Genomic DNA, 15,521 nt, shown 5'->3' on the forward strand with positions numbered 1-15,521 from the left:
GTTTCTGGGCTAAATTTGTAAAAACAGTATCTTCACACAAGTGCTTCAACATAATTACAACAACATAAACAATAGCAGTATGAGAATGCATGATTTCAGTGATATATCCTATAAATCCACATTTTCAAATATTACTACTACACTTGCTAAAAAAAAAATTTTTACTGGCAAAAAGAAAATTTACCTGTGATAAATGCTTAAAAGGTCATGTATGATAAGATATTCTACTTTATTCTATAAAATATTCTGCTTTTTTTTTCCTCAACCCAATATTCTGTAAACACAATAAAACAAAAGAAATCAGATGAGAGTTGATTGAGTCTGCTCAAGCAGAATTCACTGAAGACTAGGGGAAGGAAACCAAAAAAACATTACTAAAATACAATTATTTTAATAGGAAATACATTTTTTGAAGTCTGAATATTAAAAAGACATGCCACTCAGAAATTCACTTCCACAAGAAAATATTTTAACTTTCCATTGGTTCCGTTTAATTCCCCTATATAAGCTTAACTCAGTTTTAAGATCAAAGCAAGAAGGCAGTAAAACTTTTATTATGTTGCTGGGGAAGATTATTTTCCCTCTACCTCCCATACAGCCAATACTTACAAGGAGAATGCATATAATGCCGACAGGAAGAAAGTGATGCCTGAGGAGGAGGTTGGGGCTGTGGCTGTGCAACCATACTTGATCCATATCCATCTATTGTTAGTGATTGGCTTGGGCCAGCACCAGTCTGATGCCCATAAATTGCAGTTCGAGATGAAGAACCAGGACAGCAGGGGTCAAAAGCAGATGTTCCATGAAAAGCACCACTTCCATGACTTCTTATGCCATTGCTGCTTAAGTCTACTGGCAATGCCTGCTGCATAAACAAATTATCTTTTTTTCAACAATTCTTCAGACATTGAAAACAAAGTTATCCTCAAATATAACACCCTAAAAATAGGAATAAATATGATCTGAAGCAATTGGAATCCAGCTTTTTAAGTTTTAAGACTTGATTCTAGAACATTCTTTAGATATGGTTAGCATTTCTTATTTCTAAATTCTTGAACCTGACAAATGAGACTGAGCCAAAAAAAATACTACGATAGATGAATTGACATGTATGTGACAGCTACTGTGCATTAAATTATTTGCAGGCAAACAACAAGCTTTAGCATTTTTAGTTGTGCCTAATGCATTACACTTAAAAACAGAACACATGATAATTCCACACATTGTAAATTACATTACCACAGTATTATTTTTAAGATTTGTAACCATTCTGTTTTAGAGCTGTGATTTTAGATAAAGTCTTAAAAATAAAATGGTTTTAGAAGAGAGTTTTTCCTTTCGTGAACAAAGTATTAAGGGAAGAAACATTCAATTCTAAAGCAGCACAGCTATTTACTGAACTACTATAATCTGTACAGTATATTGCAAAGTATTCCTGGTTTTCTGTTTAAGTAGCAATGTAAAATAATATCATCTTACAGTCATCAAGAGAACATCAGTTGTCAGTGATTACTTATTGGGTTATGACTTACTGTTAAAATTCCTTTTATGCCCATACAGTATAACTCAATTTTTCCTTTTAGTTCCTTTCTAAAACATCTGCTACAGAACATGGAAATAACTCATGGTTCAGCATCCTATTCTAGTCTTTCATACTTAAATAATAACTTGGAATCACAAAGAAAGAGTAATTAAAATGAAACATGCCTGGTCATGGTAACTGGTGCCAGAACTGCTGCTTGCTCCACAAGGTGCAGGCACTGGAGGAGGCCGTTCAACAGGGCAGCTGGTGTCACTGAATGAAGGGGACAAGGGAACTGCTGGGTGAGGGTTGTGGTGATGATGGTGGTGATGCTGAAAGTGGTGGCCGTGCTGCTGAAAGCAGCTTGTATGCGGATGTCCCAAAGCATGGTGATTCTGTGAAGATCCTCCACATGGAGAATGCTGAGGGCAGCATGATGGTAACCTTGGCATGGCTGGAGGGCCAGTTTCCAGTGTTGTATTAGGTGCAGTTCTTCTTGCATCATCTTGAAATTAAAGAAAGTCAAGATTGAAGAAATTAGTAAAGTTGATCATTAAAGAAAAAATGCCTGAAAAAACTGCACTTCGGTATGAAATAATTAACTGATTGGGAAATAGATCTAGACTAAAACAAAACTAACTGGAATAAAGAGAAAAAAAAAAAAGGTTTTACTATGTTTGCCAAATGAACCAAAAATGAATAGTTCAGGTAGACATATTCATGGGAAGTAAACTGACACTTGAATTATTATTCCAATAATTTAAGACGCATTATCAGTAGGGAAAGGAGGAAAGATCATCTCTGTGTCCAGTGTGAACAGATCTATTTTGATCCAGTGTTATTAAATTCCTAGTAAATGTGATCAGCTCAGCTTTTTTTGTACATCATCTGACTTGGAGGGAAGAGTACCCATGTCTCAGTAATGTTATAAGTACCACCCATACAATCAACTCTTTTATATGTCAGTTTCTACATAGATTTATAGACATGCTTTCATCTACAGGTTCAAGGAATCTAAAAGGATCCTTCACTTCCTTGCAATGCACATTTAAAAAAAAAAATTCTACAACACACTGTAATGGAAGATTCCATTCCCAGTGAACTATATTCTGTCTCCTCAGAAAGAACGTGACTGTTGTTCAGATATAATTGAGGCATCTCAATGAGTGAGAGCAGAATGCTCCCGCACAACATTATTTAACTTTGTCAAGGAAGGGAGCCAGGAGACCTGCATGGTTAACAGAGAACTGCTGGGCAAACTCAAGTGGAAGAGGAGAGTCTACAGATTGTGGAAGGAGGGGTTGGCCACTTGGGAGGAACATGAGATTGCTTTCAGAGGATGCAGGGAGGCAACCAGGAAAGCTAAGGACTCCTTAGAATTAAACCTTGCAAGAGGGGTCAAGGACAACAGAAAAGGCTTCTTTAAATACCTTGCAGATAAAACTAACGCTAGAGGCAATACAGGCCCACTGATGAATGAAGTGGGTGCCCTGGTGACAGAAGATACAGAGGAGGAGAGTTATTAAATGCCTTCTTTGTCTCTGTCTTTACTGCTGGAGGCTGCCCGGAGGAGCCCCATACGCCTGAGGACAGAGAGGAAGTCAGGATTAAGGAAGAGTTTGCCTCAGTTGATGAGGACTGGGGTTAAGAATCGATTAAGCAATTCAGACATCCATAAATCCATGGGTCCTGATGGGATGCACTCGTGGGTGCTAAGGTGGAAGTCATTGCTAGGCCACTCTCTACTGTCTTTGGTAAGTTGAGAGGAGTAGAGGAAAGTAAATGCCACTCCAGTCTTCAAAAAGGGTGAGAAGGAGGACCGACGTAACTACAGACCGGTCAGCATCATCTCCATCCCTGGAAAGGTGCTGGAACAAGGCATATCAGGGATAAGAGGGTCATTAGGGGCAGTCAGCATGGCTTTGCCAAGGGGAAGTCATGCTTAACCAACCTGATAGCCTTTTACGAAGACATAATCAGGTAGATAGATGATTGTAAAGCAGTGGATGTGGTCCATCTTGATTTTAGTAAAGCATTTGACACCGTCTCCCACAGCATCCTTGGAGCTAAACTGAGAAAGTGTGGTCTGGACAATTGAGTAGTGAGGTGGAGTGTGAACTGGCTGAAGAAAAGAAGCCAGAACATTGTGGTCAATGAGATGGAGTCTAGTTAGAGGCCTGTATCTAGTGGAGTCCCTCAAGGGCTGGTACTGGGACCAGTACTATTCAATATATTCATCAGAGACTTGGATGAGAGAATAGAGTGCACTATCAGCACGTTTGCTGACATGCCAGAAGGCTGTGCCACCATCCAGCAAGACTTAGGCTGGAGAGTTGGATGGAGAGAAATTTAATGAAATATAAACAAGAGCAAGTGTAGAGTCTTGCATCTGGGCAAGAACAACCCCAGGTACCAGTGCAGGTTGGGGACTGACCTGTTGGAGAGCAGCATAAAGGAAAGCGATCTGGGGGGTGCTGGTGGAGAGCAGGATGACCATGAGCCAGCACTGCACCCTTGTGGCCAAGAAGGCCAATGGCATCCTGGGGTGTATTAGAAGGGGTCTGGTCAGTAGATCGAGAGGTTCTCTTCCTCTACACTGCCCTGGTTAGACCATATCTGGAACACTGTGTCCAGTTCCAAGCCCCTCAGTTCAAGAAGGACAAGGAATTGCTTGAGAGAGAGTCCAGCGCCCACAAAGAGGATTAAGGGAATAGAGCACCTCCCTAATGAGGAAAGGCTGAGGGAGCTGGGTCTCCTTAGTTTAGAGAAGACTGAGGGGTGACCTCATTTCTGCTTATAAATATGTAAAGGGTGTGTGTCAAGAGGATGGAGTCAGGCTCTTCTCAGAGACATCCAATGACAGGACAAGGGGCAATGTGTGCAAAGTGGAATATAAGAGGTTCCACATAAATATGAGAAAAAACTTCTTCACGGTGGGGGAAACATAATACTGGAATGGGCTGCCCACAGAGGCTGTGGGGTCTCCTTCTCCGGAGACATTCAAAACCTGCCTGGACGCATTCCTGTGTGACCCAATCTAGGTGTTCCTGCTCTGGCAGTGGGACTGGACTAGATGATCTTTCAAGGTCCCTTCCAATTCCTGACATTCTGTGATTATGTGAAATTAATGATCTTTTTCAGATTCTTTTCCTCTCTGCTTTTCACAGTCACTCTTAACTCTTCACTGTTATCTGTTTAGCCTCCTCTACTGCCCTTGAACTGGCAGATAATAAACCCGTTTAGAAAGCTCTTTTCTTCTGTACCTCCAGCTGAAGTACCAGCAGTGCTGCTATTGGGAAGACTAGAAGTTGTCTCTGGTGCTGCAGAGGGCTGGCTGGTGGAGACGTTTGGAGCTGCATCAGAGGCCTGCTCTGAGGTAGATGTACTAGAACTGTTACTGGAAGCAGAGCTCACGACCTGGGGCTCCACTCTAGCTGATGTGGTTGGCACAACTGTTGGCTCTGGAAGGGGAAAAAAAAAAAAAGAAAAAAAAAAAGTTTTCATGTTCTGTAAACTTTAAAAGTTGTTAAGATTTTTTTAATTGATATTTGTACATTTAAAATTATTCTTACAATACATGCTAGTTTTGCCAGATGCTGAGAAAGTCAAAATACAAAAATGAGTATAAAATAGAAAAGTTGTTTTACTTGTGTGTGAACATTTGCTCACGTATTTGCTGAAGTCTTTCATAAATAACAGGCAAAGTATTCTATGACTGAGTTATTCTATGATTTCTTACCATCCCTCAATGCCTACAAAGCACAGGAAAGCTTTTGGATAACTAAGCAAGGTCATAAAACATCTAGACTAGCTGAACTGCCTTACAAGCTTCAGCCATTCTAGCTGCAGTGTTGCAGGCCCCAGCAAGATAAACTTGGTTTCTAGTCTCAATACACATTAAGCAGAGTCAATATGTTTTTACAGGATGAGGGAAAATAAACTACTTGATCAATTTTGGTCTCTACCACACATCTGTAACAGGCTAAATTTAAAAAAAGATATTTGGTGGTGTAATTCAAATTTAGTTTCAAAAAATTGGCTTTTGATTCCATTTGAAATTTCTCATTGCTGAGAGAGTAACGACATGCCAAGGAATAGAAGATGCCATAGAAAGTAAGATGATCATTTTTTTTCTAGTAAAAATATTTGCATGGATATAATAAAAGGGCATTAAGACATTTCAAATTCTTCTCTTTCACAAAGTCTTGAAATAAAATACGACTCATATTCAAGACCTAGATCTAATAAGTATATTAGCAACTCAGTAAGGAATGGAATAAACAACTCTTTCATAAATCATCTGTTATCTAGAGTTTAATGAAACATTCCAACACGCTGATTTCATTTAAAGAAAATATTTTTAGAAAAATGTAACACTTAAATTGTTTCACTGTTGTTTTTCTTTTCCCAGGATACATGTAGCTTAACACTGATTAGCAATCACACACTACGAGGGATCAGATGCTCAACTTTCAGAAAGAGATTCTGCAATCACACAACTAATCAAAACACGTCTAAAATCAAGGCATTCTTGAAGAACGTGTTGTAAGATACTAGCTTCTGACACACTTGGAGAGGGTACTGTCACAATAGAAAATTTCTTTTAAAACTTAATACGTAATCCCTTCTAATCAACCATCATCAACATCACATCAGATTCAGACTTCTTCCACAACTTTTGACAATGCCTGGAAATTGCTCCGATGATTTTCATCATCACTATGTTTGAATGCCAAACTTACTGGATTTTAATGGTAGGAGACCACAGAAAGTTACAGTTTCAGAAACCTAACATGCTTTACTAGTTCAGTTCTTTATGAATCGCTATTACACAAAGCACTTGGCAGTACTAGTTTTTATGTTGCACTGAAGTGTGTATTTTTAACGTAGTAGTTCCATCTGTTCTGTAATTTCTGTCTGGTGAGTAACCTCTCAGACACACCCAAGTCAGTTTTTGCAAGAGAAGTTAGACCTAATAGATCACTGAAATGGCTAAACTTTTAATATTGAAAGTAAAGTTCTAAGATTTTCTGATAGGCTAGGAGATCTATTTGTATAGAATAGTTTTTCCACTGAGTGGTACGTTAGAGTTGATACAATTCTACCCCTTACACTGATCATCCTACTCCTAAAAAACGAAGGGACTTCTGAGACAACTGTGGCTTACCATCTTCATCCACTGTAAGGTCCACAACCTCTGCTGCATTCTGTCTCAGTGGCTGTATGACTGTGGAAATCCTGCTGCGGTTGCGCTGTTCTTGAGGCCGTGCAGTATGAGTACTAGAGCTTTGTCCCCATTGTGATCTTGAGTGTCCAAGTGTTGAACGAGACCTTAAAGACACATCACCTTAAGTACTGACCCAAATCTTACATTTTTTATTATTTTTTTCTCCTCGCTGTTTCAGAAGCTTTTTTTTTTTAGTAGCAAAAAAGCATTTTGGTTATGCTGAAATACACGTCTGTGTGGCAAGGTATTTAAAACATCATTTCACACTTTACCAGATAACTTAATGGAAAGTATCTAACGTGTAATCCTATGAACTAAGTACTGGTAATTTATTTTAAAAAATCAAATCACTGTGAAACCCTACATGACCTACTGCATCGGTCATGCAGTAACTATACCTAATGCTACAACTTTGTGAGAGAAATCTAAGATTCTCTGAATTCTAACTATTCCTACGCAGTCTGAAACAGCAGATCTACAAATGATGACAGAAAAGTAAAAATTATAAAAACCTGTAAATATGAAGTTCTTCTGAGTATTAATTTGTGGCAGTGTTTTCAGAGGATCATTTCTGAACTTTTAAACTAACGTTCGGAGATTGCTTTGGACATTTATGTTGTGAATATTACTTCCCTTGTCCCCTCAAAGAATAAACACAGCTTTATGTAACATTTAACAAAGCTCAAGTGAAATGCAGCTTGAGAAGAGGAAATCCTATGCCTATACTGTTCCTGAGGAAATGGGTGATTTTTTTTCCTGTAGGACAACAGCACCTGTTCTACTTAATTTAGTCATACAAATCTGAATGCTCAAATCAATGATACTTTGAAGTTTAAGCTAAGAGATTACTATCTTTAATTAAGAAAAGGATATTTTACTATATGATATTTACCACTGAGTCTCCTATAGGCACCAAATAGCTCCACTTTCCAATTTGGAAAAACAACATACTCAAACTTCAGTAACTCAGCAGTGAAGAGAAAGGAATGACTTTGCTAAAAACAAACAAAACTCACCGCACAAATCACCATGGAGTTCAGTCAACATTTCTATTCTGCCTGTATTCCATTCACTTCACTAACAAAGGAGAGCAGGGTAATTTCCAGTAGTGCAAAAACTATGCTTGCTGCAGTCTCAACTGGCTAACATTTCAATTGCGTGCAAACACATTTTCTTAAGGTTTGCATTCAGAGGAAGTCTAAATAGACTTGCATACACATTTTGTGTATCACACTGACATTCCAGAATGAAATTTACCTCAAGTGCTTTTAAGTACTTTACAATTTACTCCAGAAATTACATATACTTTTTCAAATCTAATCTTTTACATTAGTTTGCATTCTGCAAATTCTCCTGTTAAAAGCATATATACTGCTCCTCATTTATTGAAAAAGTTTTAGTTCTAGATTATTTAATGCAAATAACAAGCAGGTATAAAGCTCGGCCTTAGGTTTCACAAAAAAGAGCCAGTAGCACTACAGAGCATCAGAAAAGGATGGTTTTCACTCAAGAATGCACTTAAGCCTTCCCTAAAATAGAGAAAATTTTCTCATCTATTATAAAAAAAAAAAAGACAAGAACAAAGGAAAGCATTTGCTTTGCTCTGCACATTATTCTGAATTTTTTAAATAGTAACAATAATGTTCAGTTTGCTTACAGCATTTACAATTTTATACTGAACTACTATTAAGACTTCCAACAGCTGCCTTTGGTCCTTACGTTGTGGGCTTGCAAAACAGATATGCTTGAACCACAAAAAAATCTGCATAAGAACTACTTTACGTTCACAGCATAAGAGACATTTCCAGAAATTTTGAGATGAAGATTTGAACTTAAGACTCTTCTTTACCATAGAAAGCCTCCCAGATTTTTTTTCTTGCTGTACTTCTTTTTTTTTTTTTTAAAAAAAAAACAAACACATAGAATCACGACGTTCTCCAACACAAAACAAAACAATTTCTTTAATCTTCTCATGAAGCCTTCAGCTGAAAGTTTCCACAGGGAAGTCCAGCAGCCTGAGGTAAAGGGTTTACTTAATAGGCTCAAACTTTATTTGACCATTCCATTATGATCTTTAAATAGTAACAATAATAACACAGCTCTTTTGAGAAGTCTGCAAGTTACAAGGTCTAGCAATCGAACAGACTAAAATTTAAATTCCTCATAGTTGGGTCTCCACCTTGTTGAAATTAACATTGACACCAACACATCAATAAAACTGGGAGGAGGGATACTGTTGTTTTGGTGGTACGGTTACAAAAGGTAAATGAAGAAACAAGTAATTTTCTTAAGTTTCTTATAGCTCTTAAAGAAAAATATCTTATCAGTGGTGGAAAGGGGAGAGCTTCCAGAAGTGTTTTATACATCTCTGATAAGGTTTGAACTGATGTTCTATAAGTACAACTAGTTTAATATGCAATCATTTTTAACCCTACAAAGCTTCACAGAGTTATAAGATGCCAATAAATTAACTTGGCTTAACTCAGTTATTCCAAGCATACACATTTCACAACTTTTAATGATTTTTCTCAACAAACATTCATGTAGAGAAGTTATTCCTAGAAATGTGTTTCCAACAATTTCCTGACGCTGCACCTGCTCATTCTACAGCTTTTGCTTTCTACTGAAAAGAGTGATTTTGCACCACAAAGAAACGTGTTGTTGAAGAAACGCATTTTAAAAATGTTGATTTCTCTCCCCTCACCCCATTTCTTCTCTGATACAGAAGTAAGCAACAAAATGTACATCCTTTTTTCACGAGTTTAAAAAAAAACATTTCAACTGTTCATATTTTTCATGAATTCACATTGTGCACACACGATTTAATGAAATTGGTTTGTTAGAAATGCAATTTATTCCAACAGAAGTGATTTTTGCAGGAAAACCCATCTGTTTTTGTTAAATTTTAGGTTACATTACTGAAATCACAATACAATGAAAAACAAGGAATGTTTTTATATTGTACTGCCTATTATTCCTTTGTCATTTCTCAAAAATGTATAGTCATTCTTCATATTCTACAATTTTGCCTTCCTGTTCACAAATAAACCAGCGTATTTAATTGTCATGCATCCCCAACTGTCCCATATACACTACAGTTTCAAGTCTTCCACTCCAAAGAACTCTTCCACTGGATTCTATAGAATCTGACAAATATGGAACAAAACTTCTACTGGGGCATGGAAACACATGAAAGCAGCAGTGGCTTCACAGAAGCAGGATGCTTTCCTAAGCCAATTGGTCTGTGATCTCACTACAAAGCTTAACTTCCCCAGAACTCCAATTCTCAGTCATCCTAACTACAGCTACCTCCCCACGTCCCTCCCAGTTTTATTGTCAAACTTTGGTAAAGCTGTGGGTTTTTGTGTGTTTTCCTTTTTGAAGTGTATCAGCTGATGAGAATTTCTGGAACACTACCTTATGGACTTTCAATGACATAGGCCCTCCCCTTGTGACAAACACTACATTAATGCAGTTATGCTGAAGTCAAAGAGAGGCAAGTCCCACCTGTAGCTCTCACCAACGGTAACAATCTCCACTTCACTGTCTGTTGAGGTAACATTTATTTCTTCATTAGCAGTGACCTGGGGTGTGGAAGATGCTTCAATCACCACAACATCTTCATCAATACTTCCTGATGAGGAAATAAGAAAAAAGTTTGCATACTTCATCTCATGAGCTGTCATGAAAAGCCAGTTTTTTTCTCCTAGACTTAAAATGTAGAATTTCATACAGCATGTCAAAATTTCAAGTGCAACTGTCATATACGTGACCTAACTACTAGAGGTAGCAATTATATTTTAAATATTGAAGTGAAAATAAAGAAGACAGAAGATACAGAGAGAGGAAATAATAGAGTTATGGAAATTAACGTTCTATTGTGTACTACAAGCAATTCTGGTGAGTTTTATTAGCTGTAACAGAGTGAAATTCAGACATTTAATATAAATACAAAAACATTCAGGCTAGCAAAGCAGGAGTGGTTTGTTCTATTTAATAGCTTTATTTCTTCCTTGTTCATAGACATTCCAATCTCAAGGTTAGACAGTAGAAAAAAGAAAAAGCGATGCACTGATTAATAAACATTCTTTTCAAAGCAAAATGAAGATCACAAATAGTGGTCTTACAAGCATCTTTAAATCTACACTTTCATTGACATTCACAGTCTTATACCAGACAAAGTTAAAAAGGAACTATTAGTGGTAATAAAGCAACCCCCAAAATCCCCACACAATCAACTCAGAAAGAAGTTCTGATAGGAAACCATTTCTGGAAGAGTGGCTGAAGTTCCAGCCTAATGATGAGATATGGAAACATCTCTACAGCTACAATATTGGCAGTGACAAGTTTGAGCTACCTAAAATACTTAAATTAGGCTATGGATTTGTTCACTACAGCAACACCACTGAGCACAACAGACTTTATTAAATAAATGAGCTAGTTAGCTTAGAAATAGCAAAGGTCTATCAATCTGGCAGATCTCTTTTGAGGACTGCCAACTTCCTTAAAAAAATTGCTTGAACAATTAGGTCTCTACCTAGTCTGTACACACTGTTCCAGCCGCTTTATCCTATGACAAGGTATATGCTCCTTTTTTCATTTGCAGCAAGCAACAGCTTCCTGGCCTAGTAGAAGGATGCACTGCTGTAAAAGAGCTCTGCAACCACTGAGCTACATCCTTATAACTGTAACAGGAAAGATTAACAAAGGTCAGGGGTGGTGGGCAGGGCCCTACTCCCACCCTCAAGCTCTTGGTTTTGGAAAAAAAACATGAAATTACATTTCAGATTTTCCAACAGTCTTCTTTTGTTACTGATCATACTCACCCCAGAGAGATGGTGCCTGCAGATGGAAAAAGTCATGCTTCCAAAAACTGGCATTCACCAAAATGCCGTGATCAGAAGCAGTATGCAACAAAATCAGTTCTCAGAACTTGCATGACAACTTTGGCAAAAATTGACATTACTAATCCAGTGTCTACAAAATAGTCACATGTTAAAATTGAAAAAACAGCGGAGCTGTTTTCTCAATGTGAAAAAACTGCAATCAGTCTTCAACATATTCAGAGGTAAGTAAGCGTTAGAAATGACAGGCAAACACACAACAGCTTCCTAACACAGACCTATTCTAGTGACTTCTCAGATAAAACCAGCTAGCCGGGCAGCTGCTCTGGGCTTCCAAACACACAAGTAAAGTAAAGGAAAAGTAAAAGTAAATTTGAAAGAATTTTGGGAGTCTGAAGACTCAACAATTACTTAAAATTATGACAGGTGAAAAAAAGCACAAAGATTTCAACTCAAGTGTGGTCTCATTATTTCTGAAAGTAAACAGCACCTCCTGGAAGCATTGAATGCAATGTAAATCCAGCGCACACCTCTACCTCACCTCTTTCACAAGAGGCAAGCTTCTTGTGAAAACCAAGCAAAGCTCTCAGCTGGTATCTATGCAATTTAGATGCTCACCTTTGTGGCTGAAGAATTGATTTTACTTGCTCCTTTTAAAGTAAACCTTTAGCTGTAGTGTTATTTTACTGACTGCAAATTAGTCAGAAAACAACGGGATTGTTATTGGCTGAACAGTTCTAAAAACTCCAAAATTACTGACCAGGTCTTCAGTAAAACAGGCGAGGTTGCTATAAACACCCCCCGCTGAGCTGTATCTCAGCCTTCTGCACTTCCTACTGTCTGTGCCTTTTAGCACTGTTATCAGAAGTCAGAAGCACAAAGTGACCTCATCCCACAGAGGGCTTTCAGAAAGATCGAACCGTGAATCCAATTTCTTCCAAACAGAGACTGACAGAAATCTCTAAACTATAATAAGTGTCTTACAAGTATTTCTAAGATTATATTCCTAGCATAAAAACTACAAATGTAAGTCATGATCACTTATGACTTTGTGACTAGTTTTGCAAGGGCTACTAGAAGCACACCAAGTGCATGTGTTTGGAGTCTGCATATTTTTAAAACATATCTGTTGCTGGAAGAACAGCATGCAAAAAAATAAAAATAAAAATCAGACAATCAGACAATGTAAACCAATCACTTCCCTCTGAACAATAATTATTAAGAGTCAGCAACACTGCAGGTAAACAAGCAACACAGGTGTAATGTTCATAATCCTCAGGAAGTAGTTCTGTAACTTACCTGAAAGATGCAAGTAAGAATTCTGCCAAAGGCACTGAAATCTCAAGGCTGCTGGGTTGAAATACATAGACCCTAATCCTAGCAAAGCCATTCTGTTTTGTAAATTGATGTAAGGTAACTTCACAAGTTGAGCTGGCTTCTGAAGGTGAGCCTAACCAGAATTTCAAACTGAGCAGCTTGTTAATCAACTTGAATTTTGAGTGCATCATCCCACCAAGGCAAAGGAAACCTCCTTCAGTGAGACGACTGACACACAGAAATAAAACAAACGGGTGTCAGACCTTTTGCTATATGGTTCTAAAACTACTTGCTCAAGAGAATTTTGAGGCACTCAGGTGAGGCAGATGTTTACCACACATAACTCTTAGCCGGTACCTGGTAAAGCCAAGACTACACTGCAGTAGTAAATACCTGAACATACCTAAGGAACCTCCACAGAGTATACTTTGAGTATACACACCTATAAAGTAAACTTCTTAAATTTTTAAGCTTAGGTTTATAACAGTAGCTTCAATTAACATTTTTATGCCAGTAGTGCACAAAACCAACACGTTTCAATAAATCCTGCATAATTTACAAGATATACCAACAGCCAAGGGAGAAACATAACAGGAATGTACTAGATGACAAGATCCCTGCATATCTTTCTAAGCATTACTTTTGACCTTGCATTTCACTACACAGGATGTTTTTATATATTCCACCGTGATGAGGTACACGCTATTTGTTTTAATGAATAAAACAGTCACTGACCAGTCATTTTCAGTCTGGACTGAGCAAACTTGACCTTATTTTAAGTATAAATATTAATACCTTACTCATCAATGCATCATCTCAATGCTTGAGCCTGTAAGGGACAGCTAAATCCGTCTAACAAGTGTTACTGTGCTAATGCTATCCTACTGGAAGTTATTCTCCCTTCAAAGAGAAGAGACTAGACCAATGGTAGAAAAGTAGTTATCCAGATTTAAGAGTGTGGATTTTATTCTATTTTCTAACTACTCTCAACATAATACCCATGGTTATACAGCAAACAAAATTACCCTCCTGCAGGTATATGATACTTCTCTCTGCCACCTCCTGAATCAGAAGGTATAGCAAGCAAATTATACTCTAGCTGTAGTGACTAAATTAGCCTTTGGGCTACCACTAAAAGATTCATCCATTTTAAATGAGCTAGTTAAACCCAAAAATTCTATTGACAATCACAGGAAGAATTTTATTATTTTCTACTCCTTTTTTTTTTTTTTTCCTCTACCCAAATCCACAAATTTTATTTCACAGCACATGCAAAACACCAACTTTCCGTTTGTAAGTTTTGCAGATACCTCCAAACTCGGACTCACTAACAGTAGTTAGTAATTAGGTTTTGTATATGACCCTAATTTGAACAGGCCCAAAATGATAATCATCTCTTAACAAGCAAAACAACCTTCAATCTAGCCACCCCCAACCTACATCTGACAAACCTGTCAGATTAATTTATTAACTTAAAAATACTTGAATAGCATACTATTCTGTTGTCCATTATTTAGATCTTTAAACGAGCATATCTTTTCCCCAGAAAACTGTAAGATTTCAAAATGGTATCTGCTAAGAGCTGCTGATAGACTGCAAGCAAGTTCTGGGAAGCAAATTTTTGTTTTAAATACTTTTGTAACCCAGAAGTGATAGGCAAGAGATGAAGCTGTGTTATACATAGCACTGTTACTTACCTTCAGTGGACCATGACATGATTTGCATATTAATCAATCATCAATTAACACCAATATCCCACAGAGGACACAAGTACAACTAGTGCAACATCCAAATTTATGGTAGGCCAACTGGTGTCCTTCCTAGAGGGTTACTTTGTAATTAACACAGGATTTAACTAGATGAAATATTACATGTAAAACAGTGAACAAGTTTTACAACATCCAGTTCCAAATGAGATAGCTTGACCAAGCATAAATGAAAAAAACGTTCAAAACAAGAAGTCCATTCCCAGTGACAACTTATTTTGAACTCCAGGCTTTCAATGGATCAGACCAACACCCACACTGAGGCTCATGTTCTCTACCAGCTGCAACAGGCAAAACCGTGCCACGAGAGCCAAAAACCCAGACTACAACCCTGTGAAGGAAGTCTCTCACATCACCCAACAGCCACAGCATTACAGAGATCAGAAAGCTCATCTTTGCCTCTTCATTTTTCATGGTCAGCTGTGAGGAAGAGTCTTAATGCCTTTCTGAATTTGCTGATACTGCCTCTACAGCAGCTTGTGATGGTGAATTCAAGGTTACTACATGGTCAGTAATTGAGCTCAAAATTGATAAAAGAATATCCTACTAGTATTAAGGAGCTCTTCCTGAGATTACTTGGAATATATTTTTCACTGGCTGTACAAGACAGGAGAAATTTTCAAGAACGTACACAGCTGTGTAGTACTCTGGTGGAAAAGATGTTAATCAACCAGAACTTAGGGATCTCATCCAACCATAAGCTATGCTGATAGGGGCTCATTTGAAACTCTACTTACTATTTTTAAATCTTACATATAGGCCTTCTTCCTATCAGCAGCAATACAGCAAAGCAACTCCAGAAGTTGCTTTCAGCACAAAAAGCTGAAAAAAAAAAAAAAAAAGCC

At 37.6% G+C, this 15,521-nt stretch overlaps 1 protein-coding gene across 7 annotated transcripts in view; it reads right to left on the reverse strand.

Annotated features, from left to right (window-relative positions):
• RNF111 (ring finger protein 111) overlaps nt 1–15,521 on the reverse strand; it is a 51,609-nt gene that overhangs the window by 16,022 nt on the left and 20,066 nt on the right. For 6 of the 7 annotated variants that reach the window (XM_085233875.1, XM_085233873.1, XM_085233872.1 and 3 more), the window contains 5 exons: nt 10,257–10,383; nt 6,690–6,853; nt 4,786–4,983; nt 1,708–2,027; nt 610–865 (listed from right to left, as the gene is read on the reverse strand). In XM_085233875.1, coding sequence (XP_085090001.1) covers nt 610–865; nt 1,708–2,027; nt 4,786–4,983; nt 6,690–6,853; nt 10,257–10,383 — 1,065 coding nt within the window. The remainder of the gene's footprint in view (nt 1–609; nt 866–1,707; nt 2,028–4,785; nt 4,984–6,689; nt 6,854–10,256; nt 10,384–15,521) is intronic. The other variant, XM_010717279.4, reaches the window with a different exon arrangement.

The sequence above is a fragment of the Meleagris gallopavo genome, chromosome 12 (assembly GCF_905368555.1).
Source record: "Meleagris gallopavo chromosome 12, MGAL_WU_HG_1.1, whole genome shotgun sequence".
Lineage (NCBI taxonomy): Eukaryota > Metazoa > Chordata > Aves > Galliformes > Phasianidae > Meleagris > Meleagris gallopavo.